A 16748-nucleotide genomic window follows, 5' to 3' on the forward strand; every position below is an offset into this window, starting at 1 on the left:
GCTAAAACCCAAAACGAAATGAAATGAAACGGTTAACTTTTACTCCTGATTGCTTGCAGTTAGTTTTACTCCAGTCTGCTTGCTGTAAGCTTTTATCTGTTGGTTAGGTTAAATTTTGTTTATTTCAGATGTCTAAACCTGAAACAACAAAACCACAGAAACAAAACAAAACCTAACCAGCAAATAAAAGCTAACTACAAGCAAACCTGAGTGAAAGCTAACCACAAGCAGACCGGAGTGGAACTAACCGCAAGCAAACCAGAGTGGAACAAACTGCAAGCAAAACCGGAGTAAAAGCTAACTGTTTTGTTTCTTTTTTTTTTTGTTTCGTTAAAGCAGCGTAGAAAGTTTTACTGTATTTGATTGTCAACAGATGATGAACTAGAGGATAATCCCAATCAGAGTGATTTGATCGAGCAAGCGGCTGAAATGTTATATGGTTTGATTCATGCTCGTTACATATTAACAAACAGAGGACTTGCACAGATGGTAGGTCTTTGTTTTAGGCCTGATACATGTAGCATACTTGTAACTACTGACTGTAGGTAGTTTCACATGTAAGACATTATTTTAACATAAAGGGTGGTCTGTTTACACTATCTTTTCTTAGAAATTATTGCATTTTTCAGTGATATGCGAACTCTGAAATTCAAAACCTAACAAACGATTGTGTTTTTCGCTGCCGTCGATCATAATTATGGCGACAGCCAACGACCATGAAAAACAGAAACAAACAAAATGGATCGAAATCACCAATCACAACTGACGCACGTGACTCTTTGACTCTGATTGATGGCAGCAAAAAGCGTAAACCATTGCTTGAGGATTGAATTTCAGAGCTCGCATATCACTGAAAACCACAATAACTTACAAATGTTAAACAATGTATGATACTGTGCATTGAATAGAACTTTAAGCTCATTCTTACTCATTTCAATTCAGCTTGAAAAATACCAGAATGGTGATTTTGGACACTGTTGTCGAGTGTACTGTGAAAACCAGGCCGTCTTACCAATTGGTAAGTTTGAGAAGCTAGAGCTTATTAACTGCCCTATATACACTTGTTGGCCTAACAGAAGTGCAAAATTCTTCCACTCCTACCTATACCTGTCAATTAAGACCAATGAATATACTCAGGAAACCAAAACAGAATGGAAGAGAGAGAAATATTGACCAAAAAATAATAATTATAATAAAATTATTGGTACATGTATGTACTTTAGGTTGTCTTGGAATCAACAATCAACAACTAAGGTATAGTCTCAGGACACAAGTCCTGACACCTTCCCAAGTGCTTTATAACTAAATACAAAAGAATCAACTGAAGTTTGTCATTTCCTCAGTGTATAAAATCTTCAAGGAATGCTGCATACATAAAGCACACATGTGACACAGCTCATGACAGTGCAAAATTATCAAGTTATCATAAACAAGAACTGGTCAATTATTATATTCAATTATAGTGTGCGTGGTTCCTTGTCCATTTTATTTAAAGACTGCCGATTTTGTCCAAAATCAATCTTTTTCATGAATTTTTGTATATACACACACTTTGAATGTCTTAGATTGAAATCATCAGTAATGTCTATGCTGCACAATACAACAATAACCTCTCACTTGTGGCAATTTAATATAAATTAATTGTTGCATTCTCTCAACATATTTTTGCTTGTCGTTCTGTTCTTGTGGTTAGGTTTGTCTGATGTGCCTGGTGAGGCCATGGTTAAACTGTACTGTCCAAAGTGCATGGATGTTTACACACCAAAGTCATCACGGCATCACCACACAGACGGAGCATACTTTGGTACAGGATTTCCTCACATGCTATTCATGGTCCACCCAGAGTACAGACCAAAGAGACCCAACAACCAATTTGTACCAAGGTATAGTGTTGGTTTTCTGTTTTAACCCAGTTTAAACAGTCTCAGTAGCATTAATTTCACATGCAAAGCTTTTAGACATGTCTTTTTGCAACTTTTTTTCTCTTTTTTTCAGTTTACCTAGTACATACATCAGTAACTTCCTTCTGTTTTGTTTTGGAAGTAAAAGTCATTTTAGTGGAAATGAGAGCATTAGAAGTCAAGATGCCTGAAAAATAAAAATAACATTGAAATTTGTTTTATTCCAAAACTGTTGTGAAAATAGGAAGAGGGTTTGAGGTATTGTTGAGAAAATTCATGGATTATTGAACTTGTAACATACAATACAATGTATTTGACTTTTTTTACAGATTATTTGGCTTCAAAATTTCACCCATGGCTTATCAGATCCAGGAAAGAGCTGCAGCACAGAGAGGACGGTCGGCATCAGCTCGTCCACGATCAACCAAACCACACTACAAATAAGAACAATTTATTTTTCTATCTTGGTCGTTTGTTTTAGTTAAGTTCAATACCCTGTCCAATGCCTCAGATTTTGCAGATAAACTAATGTTAATAATACAACACGTGAAAACTGTAAATTTGATAAAGGTCTTTTGTTTCTGATGAAAAACTGTGAAAAGCTGCAGATAAACTTATACAGATACTGAAAAGCCTCTATAATTTTACAAAAATGTGTAGTCCCTGCTGCCCATGGAAACACATCACAAGGTGCTACAAGTCATTAGAATTACCTGTGGTGACTGTCCCCTGCTCTCTCCTTAACCCCTTCCTCCCCATCTAAGGGCATTATAGGGGATTTTAGTATGTGATTCCTTGATCAATTAATTTTAACGGTAGACATAAACTGTGCAGTCAAACAATTTTTATAGGCAGTAAATTATGGTCTTGAACTTGGTTGAGTGCTATACATGTTTTCTCTCCTAACATTGGTATTTGTACTATAATATTTACACAAAACAGTATTTTGGCAGTAAGTAACTGTTGACAGCTTTGCCATTGCGCACGTGTGTTCTGCTCCAATTTATTGATCAACAGAAAAACAAATAGAACAAACGGCTTTTATATGTTGTGGCTCAATTTTACCCTCGGTACAATTGGTATTTTCCTTCGATTCAGTGTATGGTAATATATGATAATGAATATTATAAAACAAAGGGAAATACCAGATTTTTTGTTGGGTAAAATTGAACCACAACATGGAAATATATGTAGCTTGTCCAGTCACTGATTTCTTAGTACAGTTCCAACGAACACAGCGCAATCGTAAAATAAAAATTATTGTTGTGCATATTGCATAAAGTAAATAAAGTTATTTGTGTTTGGTGTCTCAGTTGTTTGTCTTATGCAGTATTATTTGCTAGAACTACCGCAGTTGAGGTAGCCTGTTCCAGGCTCTCGGTAGTTGAAGGGGAAAGCGAAAAACGCGGGCAAGCGGGAAAAAAAACGAGGGGGGACGAAGGCTCCCGCCTCATTTTTTCCTCGCTCACCCGCGCGCGTTATTCGCTCTCCCATAACTACCGAGAGCCTGGAACAGGCTACAGTTGAGGTGAAATGACTGCGGTTTACATCACAGGGTTCGTATGCGTCTTGAAAACCCTTGAATTTCAGGAGTTCGATTTCAAGGCCTTGAAAGTACTTGAAATTGGTTTTCGGTCCTTGAAAGTCCTTGATTTTTTTATTGAACGTCAAAAGGCTTCAAGGCAATGAGAAGACCGCCAAAATAAGCGATTTTTTAGTTCTTCAGCAAGCACATCAACGGCACAACAGACTGTAAATCGTTGGTTTGAGGTAAATTTCACAAAAAAGTCCTTGAAATTTCCAGGAAGGGTCCTGGAAAGTCCTTAAAAAGTCCTTGAATTTTTGGCCTGAAAAGGTGTACGAACCCTGAGTCGTCAGCCATGTTGGCGTGACAACTTCGGAATACTCTTTTCAGGTTGTGTTGTGGTGTGTCCTGATTGTATGATCATCATTTTCTTTTCCTAAACTGGGAAAAATGGCCTTAATGAACTTATTAAGTCTACCTACTCAAGCTTTTGAAACGAAAAAGGCCCGGGGATGAACCCAAACCTAAGGAATTGACATTTACATAAATGGACAACTAGAATCTAAACTAGAAATTAGTAGTGTCGGCAAGTATGACGAGTGTTTTGATAAGAAGTAGCTAAATAGCTTATTGGGAGATGTTTTTCATTGAAGCTGTATGACGGTAAATGAAGGTGGATAAAATATAAATATTGGAGGTTGATGAGCATGGATAAACATGATAAAGGTGGAAGACCATGGACGGCGGAGCATTTTTCCAACTGGGGGGTGTTAGGGGGGGTTTTTTTTTTTTTTTTTTGGGGGGATAAATAAACCCCCCCCCCCCCCCCCCCCCCCCGAAGACGGTGTATGAAGATGTGTGAAGGTTGATGAAGGTGGATTATTGTGGATAAAAAGGTGTATGAAGAGGTTTGTAGGTAGATGAATGTCGATAAACGTGTAATGAGGTGTATGAAAAGGCGACTGAAGGTGTATAGTATGAAGAGGGTGGATGAAGATGGATCAAGGTGCATAATAGCCTGTTTCAGGCTCTAGCCCTCGTTTTTCGCTCTTCCCCAACTACCGAGAGCCTGGAACAGGCTAGATGCATAATGATGGCGTATCTGGCGTATGAGGTAAAAGACACGTGACTCGTGAATTCCGCAATTTCAACTGAACGTGATACGTGAATTTGGTTGAAGTTTGTGCGTGAAACGGGATCACGAACCCCCCTTTGCGACCCTCTATGAAGATGGCGTATGACGATGGATGGAGTTTAATAAAGGTGGATGATGAATGGCATGAAGGTTTTTAAAGGGGGATCATGGAAATGGATGACGGTGGATGAAAAAAATGAAGGTGGATGATGGTGGTCTTTCGAATAAAGGAATAAAAGCGAGAGAGGGGAAAATTTTCAAAATCGTGAAGAAAATTAACGGATGTCGAGAACCGCTCTTCTGAAAGCAATAATGAACTAAAAAATGTTACAGACGATATATCTTTAAGGCTTTTAAACTGTAAAAGACTGAAAAATAGTGTGCAGAAAGAAAAGAGGAGGATATTGTTTCATAGTTACTATATGTGTTCGGACAGTATCTAGAATTTGGGGGTTAAATAATGTCGCGGACATTAGCGATCACAAAAATTAACGAGACTAAAATCAACGCGAATTTTGAGTATTCGAGTTAATTTCATGGAGCGTTAATTTCCTATATAATAAGGTAATCTAAAAGGTGAATGAAGGTGTATGACAGTGGGTGAGGGTGGATGAAAGTGTATGACAGTAAAAAATGAAGGTGGATAAGGCGTATGATGGTGAATGGAAGTGTATTAATGTGTATGAAGGTGGACGAAAGTGTATAACGGTGGATGAAGGTTGGTAATGGAGGATGAAGGTGGTGAAAGATAGATGACAGTAGATGGTGCTGGATGAAAGTGGACAAAGGCTCGGAGTATTTCCTGTACTTAACGCCATGTGGAGGTGTGGTCTTTGTCTACAATAATCCAGTTCCATCGGTTTAAATACGGTGTCTGAACGCTACTGACGAAGAGAATCGTGATTTTCTTCGTTTTGCGTCGGAAAACCGACTACGGTGCTCAGAATTTGTGGAGTTTGAGAGCTTAGTTATAGTAAGTGGACTGCCAAAAGCTTGTCATAAGCACAGTAGGAATTCTGAATGACTGAGAAAGATAAGGTTCTGGGATCGAGAATGACTGGATGGCCCTCACTCCCTTTTCCAGGTTATTTTCTGTTGGGAATTGAAAGCCAAAACTGGCGCGCGACGTGTTTCCTTTGTCAGATCTTGGACAACGTTTGATATGGCATGAGCAATGTATAAAATCCCGGCAGGCTTATTGAAATCAACGTGTCTCATCAAACAGTGCAACACACACTGATCAAGAACTGCAGTTTGTCTTTGAACTCTAGTCCGAAAAAAACAGAAGACAGTCTGAAAGAGGAGGCAAAAGGCGGAATTGCTGAACGGAGTTGACGAATGCATTCGCGTTCTTGCATTCAGAAAAAAACCATACTTGATGTAATCGTTTGCATTTTAACCCTGTTTGACATAGCTTTCGTTTTGGCACTGATAATGGTATTTTGGAAAACTCTTTGTGCCGGGAACTGGAATTTGGACCGCATTTGGGCGGAAAATTAGATTTTTTAACTCTTCTTCTGCTATTCTTAGAAGCCCACGTAGGAAAGCTTCTTATTAGACATTTGTAGTCAACTTTTAAAAAAGTGTATTCCAGGGAAATGTAAACTTGACACTTTCCTTCAAAGGCAACCAGTAAATATTCGACAAAATTGTTTACAAATTCGCTTTTTTTATTGAATCTGGGCCTATATAAAATATATTCACGAAAGTTTCCTGTTCAGGTGATAAACATGTCATACTGTTTTGATCCTGCTGTTGATAGTTAGTGTTTTGAACCCATGAGTATCGGTATGTCATCTTACGTAATAGCTTAGGTCAGGGCATTTTCGAAAAAGTTGCTGTTGTTGACTGCCATTTCAACAACCTCAGCAGTGTAATTCATTTTAGTAATCTTTAGACTTTTGCACAGGTTTTCGAAACATCAGTCACCAGCAACAGTCCTTTTCACGACCCCTCACCTCCACGCTAGATGAACTACTGATTTGCGTACGTTCTGCATTTTCGTTGAACATGAACGTTGGTCATCACTATCCTTTCGACTGAGGCTCATTTAAGTGACTGACAAAAAACTATTTTTGTCTATCATGCAAGTCTCACAAACTGAGCCCATGCAATACCTTGCTGTTCCTCGCTTTTAGCCTGTGTACATCCCTCTTCGATTTTTCTTGAGGGGTATGGGGGGCTGTAACTAGGCTACATGCTTTTTTTGTTTTCACATTATACAGAAAATATTACCCAAAAAAAGAAAATTCGCAACTAAAACCACAGGCCCCCAAGCGATTGGTGATTACTCATGTAGTCGGCAATATTATAGACTTTGTCATCACTATATTTAGGATTTTGAGAATGAAGTGAAATTCCCATACAAAGTCTATAATATTACGGTACATAAAGTATTCACACAATACTCTTGGGGAGCCTGTGCTAAAACAAGGCCATATTTCAAAATTTCTAAAGCAAGCATGGTGTTTACAAGTCTAGTAAGAGTGACAAAAATGAAATGTATTCTATCGATCTGTTTTAGGGTAATATAATAATATTACCTGCCTGTTTAGGCAAGTTGTCAATGAGAGAAAGTCACTGCATTAAAACAGTAAAAGTACTTCCTCTGTTCAAATGTTCCCTTTGGATGTCATGAAAATTTTGTTTAAGGCAGGTTCACAATCTTAGTTTTTGGTTGGAGAGTTAAAAAAAAAATGGGCTACGTGAGTTGCGTTTATGGTTAGTTACTCTTTAAATAACAAGCACGCAAAGTCTGAAGAGTCAGGGGATTAGTAGTTAGGATTCAAAATCTAAGAAATTGTTAAGCAGAGGTTTTTCTATAAATAGTTAGTCAACTGTCCACATTATCCTTCTCAGTTTCATTTTGTTCAGTCAGACTTGTTTTCAGGCTTTGCTCTGGGCTGCTTCTTTTCTTGTTGCGTCTTGTAGCAGTGATGTATCTACTTCTTCTGCTGGGAGCTGAACATATCTTACCACTGATCCTCTGATGAAGCAGTTCTTTACTGATAACTACAAACAAAGAAGCAAGCCAAACCACATCAGTTATACCTTTCCAGACAACATAAAAACTGCAAAATACACCATGACCCCTGCTTTTGACCACCCTATTAATACAATTACCGGTATATCATTTATTATGGCTTTTTGTGACCAGAACAAACATCTTGCCAATTTGTTTTCTGGATACCTCTTTTAAGGACAGTACCTCCTGTTGCTAGTGTCACTAGCAACTGGAGGTACTGTCCTTAAAGAGGTATCCAAAGTGAGCACATGCTCTGCACATTGCGGGATGGTCCTGCTAAAAAAAAAAAAAACCTGTGTCTTCCACAGGACCACCCCATGATGCACAAAATGTGTGCATACTAACAAGTTGAAGGGGGGGGGGGGGGGCATCACATCCAACCAAGTCATTTCTGATACCTTCTCTTTAGGTCCCCTGTATCAATCAGTAAAAACAACCTGTTGAACCTTACCATATGAGGATACTTGTCTGGATCTGTGAGGCTTATATCTGTTAACTTGATGTTCAGAAACTATAAATAAAAGAAGAAAAATACTATAAACAGGCAGTAAATTACAATCATCTACTAGTTTTCTATATTGTCAGCCTCACACAGTTTTAACATTTTACCTCTTGTAATAAATCGACAACTACAAACTACTGTAAGATGAAAGATATTGGTAATAATACTTAGAAAAGAACATGTGTTCAGAAATATTACCACTTAGCTCAGATCTTAGTTTTGTTGTGAACCAAAGGTATGATCACTCAAATCATCTAAGCACAGAACATTTCCAGTAAGCAAGAGAGATGATAGTTTGCTTCCTACAAAGGTTGGTCTAGGATTATGAGCAACCACTCCCTTTCCACTAAGGAGGGGAAAGGAAAGGGAAGTCACCTGATTCCTGCGTCACAGTTGGTTGATCAAAATTTTACTGCAGCAGTTTATCAGTCTCTGATTCCCATCCTCAACTGCAGATACCGTATTTACTCGAATAAACGCAGTCCCGATGCGGCGCTTATTCGAAGTATTCCGTTTAACTTAAAACAGCACTACAAAGCAACTCTAAAACAAACTTGGACATTCTTTCTATCAAAAGCGATGTTTTGCAGTTCAAAGTGACTGTTTTACCGCTCGTTCATTAGTTTTCTATCCAACATTCTTACAATACGTAGTGCTGTAAATGTTGTAATGGCCGCGAACTTTTCCAAGACAGCTAGCGCCACATCTCTATTCAGCAAAAGACGAATACTGACAATCAAAAGACGCTGTTTTCAATTACTGTAAAAAGATGAGATTCGCTGTGGTGTCCAAATTTTAAATAAGCGCCGCCCTTAAATAAGCGCCGCCCTCGAATAAGCGCCGCACTTGAGGCGCAAAAGATTTAATAAGCGCCGCGGCGCTTATTCGAGTAAATACGGTATGACCAGTAAGACCTATCCCACAAGCCTTTATAAAACAAAGGCCTTGTCTCACACTGCCACTGAAAGCTGTGTTCATAAAATGCCATGCAGGACATACAGTACTTACCTGATCAACAGAGTCCAATGTTCCATGCACACTGTTTAAGAAGTACAAAACATTTTTAATTTATTTGAATACTTAGTTAATAAATGACAAGGACCCTGGCATGATATAGGAAGGCTTTGTAATCGCAAGCTAAGTCGAAGGTTAGTCGGGAATTGCTAGTATATATATTACATGCTACCAGTAAAACCGAACAGAAAAATATGCTTTTATGAAATGATGTTGTTTAATGTAGACATCGATTAACCAATCACAAATGCCTGTGGTGTCCAAGGATTTAGGTTAGCTGAGAATAATACTACAAAGGCCCAGGTTGAGCCCACTGTAGAGAGTACCTACCCCCCAATAAAATCACATTAGCCGACATAAGCTTGGCTTGGCTTACATATTAGAGGGTCCTGAAGGGTGGAAGGGGAGAAGGGGTATAAATCCCATTTTCCCTGCCCAAATTTTACCCAAATACCATTTCCCAGCCTACTGTTTTATAATTCCCAGTTCTATTGTTTTTCTGTCTGTGATTCCCATTCCCAGTGACCAAATTCCAGTCCCAGTGACCCCAATCCCATTTCCCAATGAAAATTTGCCCAAATATATATAATCCCAGTTCCCATTTTACCCCTTCATCAGGTCCCTCATAATAAAATTGGTAAAACCAACGAAACAATTGAGCTAACAGGAAGCGAATCAAAATTATCAAGTTTTTGCTTTACACCTTCGGATTCAGAACCTTATTGAACCCCCCAAAAATTCTCGCCATCGTGCGTTTGGTGAAAGGAGACAAGTCTGACAAATTAACGTGCGATATGACAGAATCATTCTGAAAACTGTTTTTCAGTTCTAGAATACCTGAGGTCGTTCTTTAACTCCACGATAACTTCTTTTCCAACCAAAGACTTGAAAAATGAGTAGAAAAGCTGGAAATAAGAAAGTAATAATTGTAAAGTCCAACTCCAAACGTTCTTCAAACGAAATCAAACACTCACCATTTTGGAAGCAGAAAATAAATATGGCGGCGTTTGGACCGCTGACCAGTTTTGCGTTTAGGGAAGCGTAGAGGATCATGGGATACTGCATGGCACAAAGTTAGAAAAGACTGCAGTCACAAACGAGTTTTGCTCACGAAAAAGAGAGTATTTACGTCCATTTTTCAAGAAGAAGAAACAATGAATACTGAAAGACCTGTTCAACAATATTTTAGCCCTTATACATTCAATGGAGGGTAAGTAAACGTTAAGTTTCAAGTTTTATTTGCAGTGTAACATTGTGATCCCCATGAGTCAGCATATGACTAAGTTGTCAAACAGAACCTTGTGCAGATCTTTCTATTCTATGATATTTTTTTTCCTGTTTAGAAATGTGGAATACTTTATATATGGAATGATAGACTGTGTATCATCCCGAACAATGCTTTAAGAGAAATATATAATAAGTTATATATTAAATTAACTGTAATAAAACCTACATCATCACTACATGGTGAGAACTCCTGTTGAAGATCAGACCAGACTATACTGCATTATCCTCCCTTCAGTGGCTCTCTCTATGATATCTCTGATGTGAAATGAAATTCTGTGATCATCAACACAGTATAAAGACATAGAAACTGTAGATATATATTTTTGTAAACTGTTGCTTTATGTTGCTGTTTTTGAGTAGACACAGAAATGACGGGCCGGGCATGGCAGAAGTGTAGCAAGTAACATTAGCAACAGACTTGTTGTTTGTTGCTTGTTGATTTAATTATTGAAATTATGCAAAGTTGCTGATGCTTAATTTATTAGGACTAAAAAATGCTAAGTGCTAATGCTTAATTCATTACTAGGTACATGTAATTATATTTCATTTTGTTTTCCTCTTTAGGACTGTACTAGCTATTGCAGGAGAGGATTTCTCTGTCATTGCTGCAGATACACGTTTAAGTCAGGGATTTGCCATTCACACTAGAGACAGCCCCAAGACTTATAAACTGTAAGTGAGACTTGCTTGTAAAGGTCATCTCTGTTTTCTGTTGTGAAATTATGTTAATCAAAAATAAAAATTTTCCAGATTATGGTATTGCTATCGTGCCATACAAAAGTTACAGGGTTATTGTATCAATTTCTTGTGTTATAGACATTAAAGCTCTGAGCATAATTGTTGAACTCCCAAGTGTTGTCAAAACAGGAATGCTTTTCTCTGGGGTTTCCCTGTCTTCCTCTGATGTGTTGTTGATTTGACTGAGGAGGCAGGCTATATAATATATGTGGAATTATACACTCGTGTTAGTACACTCCCAGATCTGTCTATTTGCTTTACAAAAACTTTCTTGTTTTGATGTCACAGCTTAACTGACCCCACTTTGCGTGGTTTGTAAACAACCAGTAGTGAAATTTCTCGACTTAGACAACTAAAACATGGTGAAGTCTACAACAAAATTTGATTTTCCTCAATGTTCACATCAGGATCCCACACAGATTCTATCAAGCAAATAAAAAAATCTGTTATGTACACTTTAATTAATAGAAACAAAATCTAAGTTGAGTAAGAATGTGATTTCCATGGACACGCATTTTAAGTTTCAATTTTTGTTTGCCTTTAGAACCAATTCAACTGTTCTTGGATGTGCTGGTTTTCATGGGGATTGCCTTACTCTGACCAAACTTATCACAGCAAGGCTTCAGGTGTGCTGACTTAATTAACTTGTAAATTAGGATTGCTGTATTTATTATCCAGGTTCACAACATGTCTTGAAGTCAATCATAAGTGCTGTAGGCTTTTTTAGGTTTTATTTTGGCTTTCCCACACTGTTTTCTCTGTTATCTTTCATTGTTTGTCCATCACAAGTGAAGGAGATGTGCTTCATTGTACACCTCAGTTATTATGAATGGTCTGCTAACATTTCACAATACCTTCAATATGTTTTTTTGAACAACACTCAGTTACATACATACATACATACATACATACATACATACATACATACATACTTTATTGCATAGCTCCCCCTTGGGGGCTCTTCCGCCATACAGAAATTAAAAAGATAAAAGATAAAAATATTTACAATAAAGAAGAAAAAAGAAAAAAAAAATCAGAAAAAAAGGGGTATAGTTGAAATAAAAAATTCGCAATTAAAATTATATACATTACAGTTAAAGGGGCATTTACAAATTTATAATATGTTTAAAAATTCTCTTTTTAAAAAGGTTCAGGTCATTTGTCTCTCTAATGTTCTTAGGCAAGTTATTAAAGAGCTTCGCTCCACGGTAGGCAAAAGATCTCTGCCCTGTCTTTAGTCTACACTTCGGCAGCTCAAGATCGTTTTTCTGCCTGGTGTTACGTGTGTGTGTTATTGAACGTCGCTGAAAACGAAGATAGCTTGGAGTGGCATTATTTAAACATTTCCTTACCATTACTAGGTCGTTTCATAATTATATGTTTCCAGAAATAGGAAATTAAGTTCAGGGTTTGATGGATTTTGTTTTGTGGGTGAAAGAAGGGTGTGGCCACTTGATGTGCTTATGTTCATCATAAATTACTTACTTTCTCAACTTCCAGGAAAAATAACTTGGTCAATATTTTTCCAATTAATTTGATTTTTTTTGCCACCAAAATTGCCTTGGAAAGATCTGCATTTTGAAAGCATAAAATTGTTCCTCCCCCCTATTTGTGACTTGATTGACCACCCCTTTAACTTTTGAAACTTTTTTCCTGATACGTATGTGAGATGCAACATAACTGAAATTAACCACAACAGTAAGAGCTGCACAATAAGCTATAGTTTTAGGGTGTACCTACTATACAGGGAGATACACACATTTTTAAAACTTTTTCTTTTTCATTTTACAGCAAGGCGCCCAAAAGTGTGACCACCTTTAATTAATTCACATTCTTTCGTGCAACCACCATCCAGTCAGAAGCCAAGGACAAGTTCCAGTTGACTTCTGATTGGATTAGATCTGCACAGAAGAATGTGAATAAATTATCACACTTTTGGGCGCCTTGCTGTAAAGCAATTTCTTTTAAGGCCATAACTTTCTTATTAATTGTTGACATTTTTTATGAACTATTCTGATCATTACCATTCAAATGGTGTATCATACATGGTCAACCAGTTAATATTTATTGATTTAGGAAAAGAGACCAGTTGCGTCTGGGCTTAAAGGGTTAATAATAAAGCCTCTGCCTGCAGAAAACTATTGAGTACTGAATAATAATAATAATAATAATAATAATAATAATGATGATGATGATGATGATAATGACGGTTTAATGATGATTCCACGAGGTGGCTCTAAACCCATTGTACATTTGTTTTAGATGTATGAACATGAACATGGAAGTAAAATGAGGTATGGATATATACATGAATCATTATTTTTATGTTTAGAACTAGTCTAGGAACAATATTGTCTGTTATTTATTTATCAGTCTTTGCAAATAATACTGGCTAGCATCAGGCCTCTATGTGCATTGCAGGCCTATAGTTCTAGCCAATAATTAGCTTATTATTTGGGCTATATTAAAACTTTCTAACTTTATACTAACAGTTTTACCTATTTATACACTTTTATTTTTTAGCTCACCAGCCATTGCTCAGATGTTGTCAACTGTTTTGTACTATCGGCGATTTTTCCCTTACTATACATACAATATCCTGGCTGGGTTGGACAATGAAGGTAATACATGCTGCTCACATGCAATGTTTATCGTAAATAGACCTGCAATCCTCCATTTTGCTCTGACAAAAACAAAACCAAAAAAGCGACAAACAGACCTCAGACAGAACGACTTAATTTGACTAACAATAGTCAGATCGAAACTGTCTGGACAATTATTTTTGACTAACTTTACATGAGTCTTACAGCCAATAACATTGCAGCTTAACTGACCAATCAGCTTCAATGGATGAGACTTAAAAATCATTAAATGACAACAACTTTCAACTTGACTCTGAAGATGACTTCACCCAGGTTGTCAAATTTCAGCCGCCAACTACAGTTCTTTTGAGAGCCACTCTCATCCGGACTGTGACACTACACAAACTACTGATACTCCTGGGTTCAAACTATTTACTAAACAAGTTAATGATGATTGTTTGTTTGCTTCAGGTAAAGGATGTGTGTATAGTTTTGACCCAGTGGGCTCTTATGAAAGAGAGACTTACAGAGCTGGTGGCTCAGCATCAGCACTTCTACAACCACTACTTGACAATCAGGTAAACAATGGGATGAACCAGTACCAAATAGTTATACATGTAGTAATGGGATGAATTGGGCCAGCGATGCATGCAATAAAACGATGAATTTCTCCTCTCAATTGACCTTCCCTACCACTGTCAGTTTTAGTTAATAATGCTCAATTTTCTTGACCTTAGATGAAAACTTTTCCAATGCGAACAAAAGCGACAGAAGACTAACAAAACCACAAAAGAATGCGAGAAAAAGTAAATGAAAAAAAGGACAAAAAAAGCCTGACAGTAATTGTCTATATTTCTCTTGTTCAAATTTTCCTTTTGTGCGCAAGCCCCAAACAAAATATTGACAAACTTGCCTCAGACTAAAAAGAAATGTTACTTTTTCTCTTTAAAAGATGTTTTGGACAGTTTGGCTGCAATCTTTCAAGAAAAAGGAAAGAAAAAGGCGTGTTTATTGTCCAATTGCCGTTTTGGAGGAAAATCCTATCAGAAACTTAAATCGGATGAAAATTAAACAAAAGACAACACATGGTATTTGTTATTAGTTACTATTTTTTCTATTAATCTGGTTACCTTGTTTGATTTTGAAGATTGGATTTAAAAACCAACAAGGGGTAACAGAGGTGCCTTTGACTAAAGATAAAGCAGTTTTCCTGGTAAAAGATGTTTTTACAGCTGCTGCTGAGCGAGATATCTACACTGGAGATGCAGTCATTATTAGTGTTATCACAAAAGATGGCGTCACAGAAGAAGCTTTCCCGCTTAGAAGAGATTAAAATGTAAAATGGACTTTGCAACTTTGTTAACAAACTTATTTTGAATGTCAATGTGTTACCAGAAGCATCCCAGATTTACTGCATTTTTTTCTTGTTTCGTGCCTTTTAAATGCGTCTTTATTTAATTATAACTGACATCAGCCGTTACTGTGTTAAGGCGCACCACGCGGCTTGATCGCCAGGCGCTCGAGACTGCCTTTTCCTGGTAGGAACGAAGACAACATCAGAAAGCAGCAGACAATTGACTACCTGTTACATCTTGGGTGCTTCTGTCGTCCTCAATGTATTGTTTGTAGACAATAAAAATACTCTTCTGAAGAACAACTGTTTGCCTGATTTCATTTCTGGGACATAGACTGTAGACCAACAAAATAGGTCTGTATGTTATGGGGTGAAAGTCTTTTCTTCAATCAAAACCATCTTTTCCATAAGCTGGAAAAAGTTTATAGAAAACCTCCACTAACTTCATAGCTTCGTCCCGACTCCTCGTCTTTTCCTTGCCCGCTCGCTGTTTTCGCTCTTCCCACAAACCGAGAGCCTGGTACAGGCTACTAACGGCCTCCACTCTGTAACGTCCAGGATTTTGTATTGCAACTGTGGGCCGATCTTTACACTTAACTCTCACTGAAACCCCCATACAGCAGCCAGTAAATTCTGCGCCAGGGTTGCCACTTAATCGAGGTTCGACTGAAAGTAAATGGAAAGCCATGTAAAGGATTTACACCAACATTGCAGAAAAAGCTGACTAATGCTCAATCAAGTCCTCCTCTCCGTCTCACTTTAAACACTCCTCTCTAATGGAAGTTAAATTTTTTAATAGCCCCACACCAAGATGGTAATCATGAACAAATTTGCGCATCAATAAAAGGTATTCATCCAGCAAATTTACTTATTGATAATGCAATTTTGTAAAATGTGTCCCAAATAGCACTAAAACATTAAAAAGCCACTTCGCTTCCTTTATATATAATTTGAAATAAGCCTCCCCTCTCTAACAATAAAAAATTGCGAAAAATGGCGAGCCGCTGGCATAGTTCTGAATTTTAGCCTTACTGGTCTGTTCCTATATCTTGCTCGCTACAGGTCCCTCTATCTTGAGAATTAGCTAAAACCACGGTTGATTAAGTGATTAAAAACGCAAAAGATCGTTTACAAGACTTGTACTCAAGTGGCTCAACACCGGAGTATTTTCAGTTCTTTATCGAGCAAGATGCAAAGGCTCTGAGAAACTCTACGCGGATATAGCCTGCGTTACAGACGAACAAAACCCCGGTTATATCCGGGGTTTTGTTCGTCTGCAACGCAGGCTACGCGGATATAGCCAAAAAATTTGGTTAGAGCGCATGCTCCACAGTCCCAAAAAGCAAGACCAATAACGGCGGCGCCAGATACAAGCAGTAACGTTCCTTTATCGTGTTTATTAGCTAAATATGGCAAAATTTAATTCCTGAAAAAAAGCGGAAAAAAAAATTCCAAATTTTTCTACACTTTTCAGAGTTTTGGCCCAGGGAAATTAGCATCTTATAGCCCATTTGTCCCAGAATAGCCTGCAGTCATGCGTGTGTTTTGGCTAACGAACGCTGAGTATTCTCTCGCGAAATGGGTGCAAATACTGCTCCCGGAGAGGCGGCTGTATTTGGTAAATGGGTGGCCGCGTTCTTAGATTTTGAAAGCTGAGGAAGATTGGGAGAAAGAAATTGCGACCA

The 16748-nt window shown here is 37.7% G+C and overlaps 3 protein-coding genes across 4 annotated transcripts in view; 2 read left to right on the top strand and 1 right to left on the bottom strand.

Annotated features, from left to right (window-relative positions):
- Positions 1 to 3208, top strand: part of LOC144635120 (casein kinase II subunit beta) — a 5552-nt gene extending 2344 nt beyond the window's left edge. For both annotated transcript variants that reach the window (XM_078494195.1, XM_078494189.1), the window contains exons 4-7: positions 374 to 489; positions 943 to 1018; positions 1694 to 1883; positions 2231 to 3208. In XM_078494195.1, the coding sequence (XP_078350321.1) occupies positions 374 to 489; positions 943 to 1018; positions 1694 to 1883; positions 2231 to 2345 (497 nt within the window). In that variant the 3' untranslated portion in view covers positions 2346 to 3208. The remainder of the gene's footprint in view (positions 1 to 373; positions 490 to 942; positions 1019 to 1693; positions 1884 to 2230) is intronic.
- Positions 3209 to 6210: 3002 nt separating this feature from the next.
- LOC144635231 (U6 snRNA-associated Sm-like protein LSm2) lies at positions 6211 to 10167 on the bottom strand. Its single transcript, XM_078494324.1, is given in 7 exon segments — positions 6211 to 7184; positions 7224 to 7573; positions 8038 to 8097; positions 9097 to 9127; positions 9940 to 10007; positions 10077 to 10094; positions 10096 to 10167. Coding segments are annotated over 6 exon segments (375 nt in total). The 3' UTR covers positions 6211 to 7184; positions 7224 to 7447.
- LOC144635264 (proteasome subunit beta type-1-like) lies at positions 10165 to 15366 on the top strand. The gene is made up of 7 exons (XM_078494372.1): positions 10165 to 10312; positions 10954 to 11061; positions 11672 to 11753; positions 13390 to 13421; positions 13651 to 13748; positions 14181 to 14287; positions 14857 to 15366. Exons 1-7 carry the CDS (start codon positions 10257 to 10259, stop codon positions 15040 to 15042), a joined length of 669 nt encoding a protein of 222 aa, XP_078350498.1. The 5' UTR covers positions 10165 to 10256; the 3' UTR covers positions 15043 to 15366.
- The last annotated feature ends 1382 nt before the right edge of the window (positions 15367 to 16748 follow it).

The sequence above is a fragment of the Oculina patagonica genome, chromosome 1, assembly GCF_052425735.1.
Source record: "Oculina patagonica isolate OP01 chromosome 1, crgOcupat, whole genome shotgun sequence".
Classification (NCBI taxonomy): Eukaryota; Metazoa; Cnidaria; class Anthozoa; order Scleractinia; family Oculinidae; genus Oculina; species Oculina patagonica.

Coding starts and splice junctions, on each gene's coding strand:
- LOC144635264 (XM_078494372.1), top strand. CDS start 10,257: ATGAATACTGAAAGACCTGTTCAACAATATTTTAGCCCTTATACATTC. Junction 10,313..10,953: donor CCTTATACATTCAATGGAGG/GTAAGTAAACGT, acceptor TTTCCTCTTTAG/GACTGTACTAGCTATTGCAG. Junction 11,754..13,389: donor TTATCACAGCAAGGCTTCAG/GTGTGCTGACTT, acceptor CATTTGTTTTAG/ATGTATGAACATGAACATGG.